Source organism: Crocodylus siamensis, chromosome 4 (assembly GCF_052110815.1).
Source record: "Crocodylus siamensis isolate JL-2025a chromosome 4, ASM5211081v1, whole genome shotgun sequence".
In the NCBI taxonomy this organism is placed as follows: Eukaryota; Metazoa; Chordata; order Crocodylia; family Crocodylidae; genus Crocodylus; species Crocodylus siamensis.
Genome location: NC_143398.1, coordinates 43,495,694 through 43,509,340, shown reverse-complemented (window position 1 = coordinate 43,509,340; position 13,647 = coordinate 43,495,694). Strand labels below are relative to the sequence as shown.

The window sequence follows — 13,647 nt, the reverse complement described above, 5'->3', positions numbered from 1 at the left end:
TATGAAAATGGAATACCAGATCTTTTGAAACATTTTGCCTAGTACTCTAGGGAGCATCCAATTTTCACACATAAGCTATGTTCTACAGCAGATTTTTTTAAACCAACATATAGCAGAGCAGAATAACCACAAAATATGAACAAAGTATAAGACCAAATTTCTTACCAAGCTCATAAAACCTTACCATCTCTTCAATATAAGGGAAAAGCATGTCTCCAAAATATTCTGTTGATTCTATGGGAAGCTGTGCTGGGAGGTTGTCAATGGAACACATCAGAATTCCAGAACCTTCAACACTAGAAGAAACATCATAGAAATGCAACACCATATTTTCCTTGTCCTTAAAGAATATTACATCTTTAGCAGTTTTCCTTGAGTCTTTAAATAATAAGTTTAATATGCAGGGGGTATAGAACGCAAAGAAAAACAGTGCAAAGTAAAGGCACTCTCACCTGTCGTGAATAATATGCTGGTCAGCATCATATATACAAAATGGATTGTTGATTGTTGTACACTCCGTCATAAATTCTATAGATCCTCCTGTGTCTGCTGAAATGTCACATATTGCCAAAAGTCTGAAATAAAGAGAATAAAACAATGAACAAGAACATTAGCCACACCTCCAAATAAAGAACCACTACGAAATATAAAGATAAAATAGATCAAGGACCAAAAAGGAAAAAAAGAGAACTAGGAAGATCCCTCAGAGATTTAGCTCCAGACAGAGAACCAAGTCACATCTCTCTATAGTGCCTTCAATTACTACTGACAAAAGTGTGCTTCATGAAAGGTTACATCTATAAACCAATAGAAGGAAGGGATACAGTAATATTTGTCTTGACATGTTTAGGCATCCTTTGTTTCACCTCTCACTTTAAAAAAAATATATATAATTTAAAGCATTAAATGCTATTATAATTTTTTTTTAAAACATTAAATGGATTTTAAGCATTAAAAGCATTAAATTGATTTTTTTTCTAATGAACATGATTACAGCTGCTAGATCAGCAGCACAGACACCCCTAATCTTAGTGCCACTCAGAAAGACCACAACATGTTGGAATGATTTTCTATTTGAAATCTCTGGGGTTATCTTGTGAATTACATATAGGTGTTTGCACATCTGAAAGGGCTAATTTTGTGTGGCACCTTTAAAAGGATCTTGCAACACCCTGGTTGAAAATCACTGTTTTAGGGAAACATCCTATCTGCCAAGAAACACTCAGTCTCTCTCCTGTTTACCCTCTAGTCCCAAAAGCTTTGAAATATGCTTGAAAAGAGAGGGGTTGCGGAGATGGAGTACAAATGGAGTACCTCAGCCCAGCTTAGCCTACAGCCTGATGATTAGGTGGGAGACACGAGTGTGAACCCATTCAGGCTAAAAAAAAGTATAAAACTGATCTTTCACTTCTGGTTAAGGGCTCTAACTACACATGTAAGGTTATTTATACAAAAGATGGACTCCTCCTCTTCATGCCCAAGTCTTTTTTGGATCTAGCCTTAAATTCACACTCCACATTTCTATATGAAGAGTTATTCCAAAGCACAAAAAATACCATTTACTGTCAGAGACTTGTTATTGAATCTGAATTAGATGAATGCCAGAAGAGACAAACTTTACTAAAGAAACAGCTTTAGAAATTTTTCTAGCTATGGTGGTGCACAGTGTGTTTGTCTACATGCAGTACAGAGAATGTATTTTAATGCATTCTATTATGAACTGGGGAAACCTTTACTGGGGATCAAAATGTAAACTTATTACCAAAAGAAAAATTAAAATTCTCATAGCTATTTGTCTTGGGTAAAAATTAATTATATATGCAACAAAACAAATTAACAGGGAAACAGACATAAAAAGAAAAGTAAGATCTAGTTTGTGTTTTACAATACATAAGAAAGGAGCTGTTTAATTAGAATCCAGGAGAATTATTGTCACTGAACAAAGAAGACTTACTTGTGTGGTAATTCGGGGCAACCCTCAGTTGCAAGAGAAGGAGATTTATTTGGAGCTAGCAGCCTTTGTGCATCCTGTCGGCTTAACAAGCGAGGAGTATCTTGTTCCCAGTATATTCCATTAATTAAACAGGTAGTGTAGGGTGCAATCTGCAAAGACAGTCAGAAAGTCCCAAGGACTTCATTCAGCTATTATTGATAGGCAAAAGTATTTAATTTGATCCAGCATACTAATGAATTCCCAACTAAATGGAATGTGGAAAAATGGTAGTTATTGGCAGAGTTTGGAAACCCTTATACTGAAAGAACAGAAACAACACTTACATCAGTGTTAAAACGAGAAGTGTAGAGTTCTGGGTGTTTCTCATATTCTGCTGGGTCATACACTCCATCACTCTTCCTTACAAGATGATGGTGACGACTTAGCACTGTCCCATATACTTTCCTAAGGTCTACGGTAAAGAAAAGGAACTCAAGTTCTTTAAAAAGCAAAACTATTGGCCAAAAAGATTCTGAAGGATATTGCATTACTGGCTTAAGGTTACCTCCAGATTTAGAAACTTCCTTCAGCTCATGTGGTTCCACAAACTCACAAGGGAGTGCATTGAACATTTCTTGGGCACCCTGCAGATAAAAAACTATATATATCAATTGCACAGGCATCAGCATAACTTTAGAATATTGAAAATAATCACATAAAGAACATTTTAATTTATCCTGAAATAAGCATAAAGGTTTACTTTAAACATGTTGCACTGATTTTCACAGAATCCTTCACAGAACTAGATGTCAGTGGATATAACAAGTACCCACCAAAGAAACAAGGCTACATAAAATCTGATCCACTGGGGAACATCATCTAGTGGTCAGTTTAGCTTGTGAACTGGAAACAGTCACCTGGTTTGGCATATACTACAGTCATGGAATTTGATGCAGCATCTTCCCCTTGCTGCAGAATTTTGATCACAATTCTTTTTTTAAATGCAATTTAACCTTCATGTTTGTGAGAAAAATGTTTGCAGTCTAACTCCAATATGTCACTTATGAACTGAACCTACAGGTACTAAGTTCATTCTGCAACATGGTGAGTTGATTCCACTCCCAATCGCTCTGCTGGGAGTGGAGGGTGCCCAGCAATTTGCAGAATCAATCCTGTTGACAGCTTTAACACAGAGGCAAAACTGGTACTTGCATGGAACAATGCTTCCTTCCCCATGTGTTTTGTGATAACTATCAGGAAAGCTACTGAATAGTATTGCTGAGGTATGAAACGGGGCTACATTTTTCTATAAATTCACATTAGCCTTTATGCACATGGGACAAAAACACAGGGAAAGAAGCAGGATCAAAGGTTCCTGACTTGACATCCTGTTGGAGAGGCAATATTAGAGACTGAAGTGAGAAAAAAAGAATAGCAAGAACTATTTCTCCTTTTATTATAACCAAAGTTTCCAAGATCTTTTCCTAGCAAATGTGACCTCGCAGTGAATTCAATCTAATATTTATCACCAAAATCATTAATAGACACTTCTCCTGCAGGTTTCTATCTCTTCCCATAAGGCTGCAGCTGTTCTGAGGACTCCCTTGTCCCCAAAGCTGGTATGAAATCTGATAGTCCCCCTGGCCCTTCCTTTTTGTTTCATGGCTGCATGACAATGATGTCACAAGAACTTGGCTGGCTCTAGTAAGGAATTTCATGCTTCACTCTGACCAGCTACTCCTCTTCAGTGCATATCCATTAGCTACTCCTGACAAACCCTCACTAAGGTTGCCCCACAGGGCAAACAGCTTCTGTGGATTCAGTGATGACCCCATTTCCCAAGTGCAGCGCTACTTATAACTCAACAACCCACCAGACTAATCATCCTTTCATTAGTAAAGGACTAGTATCCATCTATTAAATAGCACAGTAAAAATCTAGCCTTCTTTGGGAAAAAAAATAGGCTGTGAAATAGAGCAAATGGAAAATATCCAGCACTGCTGTTCTAATCCATTCCAGGGCAAGCTTCCCTTGAATGTGCATCCAAGTCTTTATAAACCACTGCTAGTGATCAGCCACAGAGCTCCTCCAGAGGCAGCAGTCTAGGATGTTTACGAATCCATATTACATTACGACAAAAGGAAACCCAAAAATCAAAAAACAATGCACAGATTGAATTTATCTTTAAAACATGCAACAATAACCTCAAGTGCATAAAATACCAAGTAGCACTTTGGGGGGAAAAAACGACCATCTTACGATATTATAGTTGAGGGAAGTCATGGGGGCAAGGGCTTCTTACCTTAGAGACGTTCCCAGTTCCTGTAAACACAAACGTCAAGGGTCCAAGAGACTTTGGCATCAAACCCAGAGAAATCTCATAGCCAGCATCCCGCACTGCCTGCACAGCCTGGTTGCTGTTCCTGTAGTTATGGGCCATCCCAATGTGCTGAAACCAGATGCAGAAGGGCTTGCTGAGGAATGTGGCCTTGTTTCACTATAAATGCCCAAATGACATGTAAAAGTCTTACCATGAAAGGAGTGTGATGTCCCAAGGCAAGAAATCGTAATCCCATTCCATGTAAAATATTGATCATTCCTGTTTAAGAATTACACATTAATATCATGAACATACATAATCAGGTACTCTAGAGCCTGACTAATCCAAAAAATCTTCCTGAACTCAAAACAGCTTTTTCCATTTTTAATACTATTATTTTAACTGTAAAATAAGTTGGTATAGAGTTGCAGAAGATAAATCTGTAATTCCAGGACCACTTGAAGACTTAGCATACTGCTTTTTATATCCCTCATACATGCCAACATTTTTTGAGGGAAGAGGGTAAAGAACACATGGGAATTAAAAAAGAGACAGGCCTATGTCAATCTGTTCTACAGAAAAACATTAGAATAGGGAGCTTTTTGAAGGACAATGTAAACATTTGATTTAAAAAATAAACTTTGTAAAACTTTAAAAAACAAACTCTGATCAGTTTGTGTACTCTAAGTCCACACTGTGCTTAGGCCAACAGAAATTTAGGACACTAACAGAAATTTGTTTCTGTTGGCCTATGGATACTGATTCTTCCTCAGGTGAGGATGATTCTTATTTCGAGGATCTGAACAGATTGTTGGGACTTTTAAAGGAAAGTAAAGAAAAGCAAGAGATTTGGAAAAACTAAAGTAGACTGCTTGCCAAAAAGACAAACAGTCGCAAGAAAATAATTTAAAGAAAAGACAGTGAGGCAGCTGAGTAACTATTAAATACCAAAAAGGTTTTTAATTCTTATGAAATTAATGTAAATAAAAGAGGTGAAGAAAAGGTATTATTAGCTCCGTTATACTTAATGCTTACCTGCCACACCAGCCCATTTTCCAAAGGCTACAACTCGCACCCCTCTATGATCAACCATTTTTTCATAATCAATCAGTCGAATTTCCTGAAAACAGGCAATAAGTTGTTGTTACATATTTACTGAAAATCTTATTTTTAATAGGAAAAATGAATTGGGTACTGTTTCTCATGGAATAGTTTGTATGTGCCCCTTCCACTGTACTTAGTGCAAGGCGCATACAGTTGGCAGGGGTAGAACATTTACAACTACATAAAGTGACTGTTTGCTTTAAAAAAGAAAAATGGATTGCTTTTGGTTTTAAAGGCAGTCAGTATGTTTTACTAAGGAAACAAAACGTCAGCATTGTGAACATGAAAATAATAGAACTGGAGAAACCCTGCTGTCCTTAATCAGGGAGAATTCCCTATTGATTAATTGGAACATTTAGCCATGTAAGAAATGAACATCAAGCCAAGTGGGCCTGATACCGGTGTCAGCTATGCTAATACAATTCTATTTGGTTCAGATTCTTATTCTTTAACTGGGAGGATGTCATTTTCTGCCTCAGGGAAGCATACTTTACATTTGAGTAGGGGGGGGGTTTGTTTGTTTTTTTTACTGCATACCCAAAAATAGCATGGCTTCAAACAAAGTAGTGTATTAAGATACAAGCAAAGAGGAACCAATTCAGTTCCCAACAGAAACCAGTAATAAAAACTGCAGCCAAGGACAAGTGCTTAAAGTTACATCATAAATACCAAAATGGAAGTCCAGAATATACAGCATATGATAAGAATTTGAGGACTCGTTCCATCTCATTGATGTATGCGAGGTAATGTCACAGATAAACAGGTAATCTATAGATTCTGTTTGGCTATATACTGCCCACTCAAATAGTCTTCTTTCCATATATAACCCATCTACAAATATGTTCAAAATTAAATACATCCTATAAAATACTGACTGAAGACAGCAAAGACTTTTGGCTGCTTACAGAAGTAAAAAAAACCCAGCACTTTACATTCAGCCCATTGCGGCCCTGTGCCAAGAGCAATGCATGCCCGAAAGAGGCATCGCATTAGTTTGCCCTGGCTAGCCCATTGTCTGTATGAATCAGCCACTTCAGCAGGGCTTTCTAGCGCCTTTTGAATCAGCTTTGAATTAGCTTTAGATAAAAGCACCAAAAAGCCCTGCTTAATGTGTCCACTCTATACAGATGCTGGGGAGCCAGGTCAAACTAACATGCTTCCTCTTCCAGTAAAGCACCATTGTTGTTTTATTCACCTCTGTCAGCACCCTTTGTTATTATATTATGAAAAGCAAGCTCAGAGATCTATGAATTCTTAGGTTACCTTTAACTGAACTTTTATATTTAACCTGGTTTCACCTAGTGATAAGTCACTGATCTTTGTAACTACAGTATTTACCCGTCTCAGAATCTCATCCAGGAGAGACATATTTGCCTCCTGGGCTTTAATAGTGTGCGAGAAGAATGCATAGTTTTTTTTAGGGATTAATTTATCCTCTGGAGGTCTCTTCACTCCCACAATTAGAGAAGCCTTAGAAATATCTTCCTGAATAATGCCACCTGCTTTGATGTAATCCTGTAAACAGAATATTAGATTGTAATGCAGGAAAAACAAAGGAAGTCTTAAAAAACACAAAACTTAGCAAACAAAATAACACAAAACTGAGTCAAAGTACTACGATACATGTACAAACTGCTTTTATGATTTGAAGACCTTGCATATTCATACTTTTTTCTCAAATCTTAAAAGTATTTCCCTTCAGAACTGCTTCTGAGACTACTTAAGTTCAGTAAAATACTAATTCGCATCCCTGAAACTCTGATTAAATAAACTGTAACTGGATAAAATATTTTTATCTTAGCTATACCTGGATCTCCATTAGTTCAAAAATATTTTCCAATTCAAACCTTTAAAATGACAAAAGGTATGTCCTTAATGGGGGTCTCTTTGGTGGAAACCAGCATTGCTCCCTATTAAGAAGAGTGATATGTACACATACTCCTTAATAGTTACCTATTACAGTTACATCAGGATTTGTTATTAATTGGGATTAGTAACAATATCAGGTATATTTTGCAATGATTTAGCATAATACAGTTGAAAAGCCCTATTAAGATTCAGGCTAAAAAAGCTGCAACACAGACAGTTAACAAGGCTTCAAAGATGGTTGCCTACAATAGTATGGTGTTCTGTAATCATCTCAGGCTAATTCAGCTAAGCTAATGTGCTCAGTGGAGAGAAATACATGTGCCCTTTAAGAGTATGTCTTGACAGTTAAAAAAGTCATTAAGAAAATGACACATGAATTCAGTTCTGGGGGAAAAGGCACACACAAAAACAAAACTAGCAGTCAAATATGACACTGTTAATTACGCAAAGTCCCAAAGTCTCTGCACAAAAAACCATAGGGAATTTCTTCAGTATCAATGGAAAGGATCAAAACAAACTAACTAAAAAAATGTTAAAAATAAAGCTAACTGGTATTGCATTATATGTCTAACCAATGAGGCCCAGTTCTTTAGTCAGTATGAAAGATTATTCCTTACAGTAATAAACAATGCTCACAACATACCTCCTTTATTACTTACAACCTTTAAATCATCTAATCTGTCTATGAAATTGCATCATTTCCGTTTTTAAATCTATATGAAAAGCATAACAGCACTTACCTTTTCATGGATGGCTCGCCGATTTGATGGCTGTACTAAGACTTTGTATCCCAAATGTGTTAGTTCTTTAACATGCTTTGGTGCTAGGGGTGCTCTTCTTTCCCAAACATTAACATCTTCCCTCCTGATTGCCAGCACAGATTTATGATGATCCCGGCTCTGTAGGTGATGGCGCCCAAACTTACCATTCGTATGTCTAAATGCTCGGAGCATGATAAAACCTGATGACTGCAAAGACAAAGTAGTGATACAGCACAGCATTCAGAAGGGTGCTTAAAAGGCTTTGTGTTTGTAAAGAAGACTGGTTTTAGAAATCTGCTGTAAAACATAGCCACTAGTCAATATAACGATCATAACAATGTACACTAATTAATAACATCCACACTCAGAACTCTGGTACAAGAAAAATGTTCATGCTCCCATATATCATATAAATTAATATCATAGTTGAAACAGTAAGTTAATATGTACAAAGACTGGTTTTGGTGTCACTTCGGCTAGATGGCTTCACAGTACTGTTGTCTCTACAGGTTCTTAGATGCCTTGTGCTCTTTTAAATTTTATTTACTGCGTTTGTGACGGGTATAAAAACACCAATAAGATGTAGTTGCAAATATAAAGATGCAAAACCCAAAAACAATCCAAGGCCGGCCAAAGAACAGTAATATGGAAGGGACTCGCCCATAAAAGCAATAAACTGAAATTAAGGCTCTCCATAAAGAGTGACAAATTCCTTTGGGTTAGACCTTTTTAAGATATTTGAAGAAAACCACCTAACTTGCATATATCAATGGAAATTAGATATAAAGATATTTTAGACAACCCTAGTAAAGGCTAGACACATAACAGAAACTGAGGTGCTGCAATGCTGAGTATTATCACCCCACTTTAGAGTACACTGGGGAGGAGTTTTCAGTCTTTTGAATATTCATTGAGCCAGAGGAGGACACACACAGGGTCCATAACACAGTTTTCTGGCACTCACCAGGAGGGGATAAGAGTCGTCCCTGCTGCAATGATAGACTGATACTCAAATTGGAACAGCATCAGTAGGAGTTAGGGAGAGTCCCACCCACAACACACTACCCTGGCAGTCGTGGAAGGTTCTTGGAAGGTGACAGGCCTGGGTTCAAAACTTCTCACATGGATGGAACGATTTCAATCTGAATGTCCTGAATCCCAGGTAACTGTTCTAACTACAAAGTCAATAGGTGAAAAAGGAGATCCTCCTGGCTTTCACTTAGCCCGTGAGACTCAGACTCTGTAGGCAAGATCGATAGGGAAATGCCCAGCTTGTAAATCCCAACATCCCTTGGCATAAATTAACTGTCTAGAGCAAGAGAAACCAAACTTTAGCAGGCATGATACAAATGAAGCCTTGCACCCTCAACAAGGCCAACTCTAATTGCCTTCCCCTGCCCTGTTCTGCTTTCTGCTTCCTGCCCTATCTGCCACTATGTTCCCAGCCCCCTCCCTGATCTGTCACGTGCCACACACAGAAGCTGCATTCGCCATCTGTGGCACACATGCCATAGTTCAGCCACCTAGGCAGTAAGGCCTTAGGTGGTTCTGTACGCACAACAGTAGGTATTTAAAAATCTCTATGGCTGAGTGATAGCTGAGCAATAGTTAGAAGGATCTAAAAATTGCACTAGGACACCTCTATCTTTAATGGATTTAGGCCTAGCTACTTATCTGCATCTTTAGGCACCTAAATACCTTGCAAAATCTGGGCCTCCAGATCCAGTTTTGCAAAGTGCTATGTGCACACCTAACCAACCACATGAGAGGAACCATTTAATTCAGAGTTTGTCACCATGTGAGTGTTAATGCTGTAAGCCAGGATATGAATGTGCTACTCTGCACTAATTCCTATTGTGCTTCATCTGGACAGATGCTTAAAGTGATCTTTACATGCTAGTCTAGACCGGGAAGTACTGTACAGTAATGTAGAGCACAGACATATGACACATTAGAGACTCCACACTAACTCCCTGTGTGGCCACTGTTAGTGAACACTAAATGGAAGGGAGTTTATTCCAAAGTGCAGTAAGCTGTCACACAAAATGTCACTCAACGCACACAAAGTTTTCATACATGGAGTTAAAGCCAAGTAACCACTGTGTGCATTTTCATCCCTTAGATTACTCCCCATATTTTTTTCATGTAATACAACTTCTATGGAAATGTCCGCACGAGCAGGAACATGGGTTTCCCTGGGGACAAACAGCGGACAAATAGCAGACATATTTGTGCTACTGCTAGTTATCCCTGGACATGCCCCCGCATGCACACTCCGGCGCACAGTAAATTGCCCCAGGTAGAGTAGGGGAGGCTAGGGCCTGTACCTGGGCTAGCACCAGCAGCCTTACCTGAGGACCTGGGGGCCTCCCGGGGCAACAGCAGTGGTGATCTGACCACTCAGAGTCCAGCAGGAAGCTGGAACATGGCTCTGGCTGGCCAGGATCCTGCTTCTGGTGACAGACACTGCAGCCACATGCACTGCACCACTATTTTTGATGCAGTTTTTTCAGATACCAGGATTTCCCAGTATCTAAACTTGCTGCCACATTCCAAATGTGCAATTTAAACAAATTAATGCGCCACATGCATTTTGCAGTGCCTCAAAGGGCTATAAGATACTGAAAACCACACGTTCCCATTCGTGGGGACACGGCCTATGTGAATAGTCTACAATAGTCTACATCATGTGCACCCTGCACATCATGTGCACATTAAAACTCCATACAGGGAGCTGGTGTAAAGTAACCAGTGCACTGTAAAATTACACCCTAACATACTGCACTAACTTCCCCACACAGACAAGCCCTCAGTGAACTACTCTCCAGCTTAAAATGTTAGGCTTTTGGGCATATCTTTGTAAGGTTAGAAGCTTAGCAAGAAATATTGAACATCCTACAGTATCAGAGGAAGCTACTTCAGAACTGGAAAGGCAAAGACCTTCTAATTCTTCTCTACATTCTTCCACATACCCTCCTATGAAAGGAACATCCTTCACATCACTAGCCTGCAAAGATGCAGCCCTTCTTGCAGAAGGCCCATATAACCAAAAAAAAAAAAAAGACATTTGACTGGCCATAGGTTACACAGGGATAGTGCTAAGGGTCTTTCAGAGAGTAAAACACAAAGACCAGCACTGTCTTGGAGTCTAGGCTGGTGATTCAGACAGCTTACTACGTGAGGGTGGCCAAGCATTGGAACCACTAGCACATAAGGCTGCAGAGTCTTCATCGGTGAAAGTTGTCAAGAGCCTGCCAGGCAGGCACTAGGTCGGGATGGTTTAGTGCCTGGAGCAGGGGGCTGGACTAGATGACTTCATGAGGTCCCTTTCAGACTGCTCTTCACAGAAGCATAGAGAAGAAGGGCTGGAAGGGACCTCCAGAGGTCCAGCCCCCTGCCTGAGGCAAGATCAGCCCTCTCCAAACCATCCTATCCAACCATCACCTACACGCTGCATAAGGCTGCCGTCAGCCCCGACACACAGCACAGAGCTGGCCCCTTAACCTGCCGCAGGTAAAGCCAGGGCAGCAGAGCACCCGCCCTCCGGCTTCTATGCCAAGCCGTCAGCGTACGCTCCCGACCTCCTCTGACCCCGTCTTGGCTTTTGAGCCTGTCAAGTGCTTTCCAATTTGTAACCTGAGGCCCTTTAAAGGGGACGCTGCCGCGTTTGCCCTCAACCCCTTTCCATGAAACTGACGAAGCCGCTGTGGAAGCTTCCCCTTCCCTTCCCTTCCCCCTCCCCCGCTGCAGACACAGCCCCGGCGCCCGCGGCGAAGCGGCGCCGCCACGGCAGAAGGGGCGGGAGGCTCCAGGCAGCTGCGGGCCCCCCCGACCCGACCCGGGGCTCGCGCGAAGCCAACTTGGTGCATTTAAGCGAGCCAAAAATAACGGGCGCGGGGAGGCGGGACCCGGACGGGAGCCGTCGAGTAACACAGCGACCTTCCCCGCCACCCTCCGGCGGCACCCCGGCGCGCACCCGCAGGGCCAGGCGGCCCGATCCCCCCGGCTCCCACGTTCCCGGGCTGCGGGCAAGCGGGCCTACAGCCCGGCCCCATGAGGCGGCGGCGGCGGCCGGCTACGCACCTACCTGCACGGGCGCGGGGCCGGGGCCGGTTACGTAAGGGCGGTGGCGCTGCTCCCCAGCGCTATTTACAGAACACAGCGACGAAGAAAAGCCACCCCCGGCTGCAGCCAATCGGGCGCCGCCTTCGGGGCACCGCCTGCCCTCTGCTCCAATCGGAACCGCCCCCTCCAGTGACGTCACAGCAAGAGTCTCTCGCCTCCGGTGCCCAACGTTCTCTCTATGGCAATCGAAACCGCGGCCCACGCAGCCGCGTGTGCAAGCCGCGCCGCCCCCGGGCACTGCTCGGACAGAGCAGACGGCAGCGGGGAATAGACGCCTTTCTACCCGGGCACTGGCACGGAGCCAGCGAGGTGGACGCTGGTGAGAGCACAGAGACATGAATGCAAAGGATGCAATGAGAGAGGTTCTTTGGGTAAATCCCGTATCTTTTATTAGACCAATTGATGAGGGAGGTAATAACTGCGACTTTCCCAACTTGGCTTGTAAGGCAGGAGGGAGAGACAAGGAGGGTATTGCAGAGGGGATCTCGACCTGTTGCTCTCCAGCACCGTTACTATTAATATGTAGAAATGACATGGATCTCGACAGGCTTAGCTACACGTGTGCAAGCTGCTGTGGCAGCAGCACAAGACAGAGAGGCCTGCTACCAGACTTCCATAAAAGACTTGTTACACAGTTCTTCTCCACTACCCCAGGGGTGTCAAACACACACGTCTCAGGCTGGACTGGCCCACCGTGCTCAGTGCTGTGGCTGTGACGGGGTTAACCGGTGCAGCTCTGGAACCCAGGGAGTTGACACCGCTGGTCTCCCCCTCCCCTGCCATCAAAATTAAGGTTTTCAGTCATCCCTGGTGACCTACAATTAGCAGTAAGAGAAAAGGGAGGTGATCATCAGCAACCTGAACTTTGTGGGTCCTGGAGCCATGCTGAAACAGTGGCCTCTGGCAGGCAGGCAGGTGGAATAACACAACCACTTGTGGGTCATTCAGCCCCCAGTTTAGATCTAGCTCATGAGACCAAATGAACTTGACACCCTTGCACTATATCCTCTCCTCCCTTCATGTGAAAGGACACAAAAGAAATGAGATGGGTGTTACTATCAAAATGGTTATCCATGATGTACAGCTTGCTTCAAATTAAGTCTGAAAGGTGGTTAATGATTTCTCACTGGTTGATGCATTAGAAATATCACAAAAATAACTCAAAATGTGTGCACGTATAGCAGCCATACCCTCCTGATCTGTGGCAGCCAGTCACAGGGAATCACTTGACTTCATGGCTCATTATAATCTACCTGATCTCGTCTAATCCCTTCATTCCACAAGTATTAATGCCCATCTCTTCTATTTAATGGTCTTGATGTTCCGTCAGTCAAGCCATCCTTTGTACTGTAATTTTGCTCTGTTAGCTGCTCCTGGTAATGAAGCTCTTATTTCACAGCCCTGCATACTGTTCTTAAAAACAAATATAACTTCATTGGACTGTGTTGCTTCAATCTAAAACTCAGTAATACAGCCCTAGTCCCCTATTAGTAAAGTTTCTAGTTTATTTTTAACTGGAGCAAATATATGTGGTT

General features: G+C 41.8%; 1 protein-coding gene across 3 annotated transcripts in view; it reads right to left on the bottom strand.

Moving 5' to 3' along the window:
- The window catches only part of AASS (aminoadipate-semialdehyde synthase), a 45,023-nt gene extending 32,818 nt beyond the window's left edge, over positions 1–12,205 (bottom strand). For 2 of the 3 annotated variants that reach the window (XM_090042196.1, XM_090042199.1), the window contains exons 1-11: positions 12,075–12,205; positions 7,967–8,194; positions 6,696–6,872; positions 5,289–5,373; positions 4,465–4,532; positions 4,236–4,382; positions 2,499–2,577; positions 2,278–2,405; positions 1,955–2,103; positions 453–575; positions 185–296 (exon numbers count right to left, since the gene is read on the bottom strand). In XM_090042196.1, the coding sequence (XP_089898322.1) occupies positions 185–296; positions 453–575; positions 1,955–2,103; positions 2,278–2,405; positions 2,499–2,577; positions 4,236–4,382; positions 4,465–4,532; positions 5,289–5,373; positions 6,696–6,872; positions 7,967–8,179 (1,281 nt within the window). In that variant the 5' untranslated portion in view covers positions 8,180–8,194; positions 12,075–12,205. Of the gene's footprint in view, positions 1–184; positions 297–452; positions 576–1,954; positions 2,104–2,277; positions 2,406–2,498; positions 2,578–4,235; positions 4,383–4,464; positions 4,533–5,288; positions 5,374–6,695; positions 6,873–7,966; positions 8,195–12,070 lie in introns of all 3 variants that reach the window. The other variant, XM_090042198.1, reaches the window with a different exon arrangement.
- Between the last annotated feature and the right edge of the window lie 1,442 nt (positions 12,206–13,647).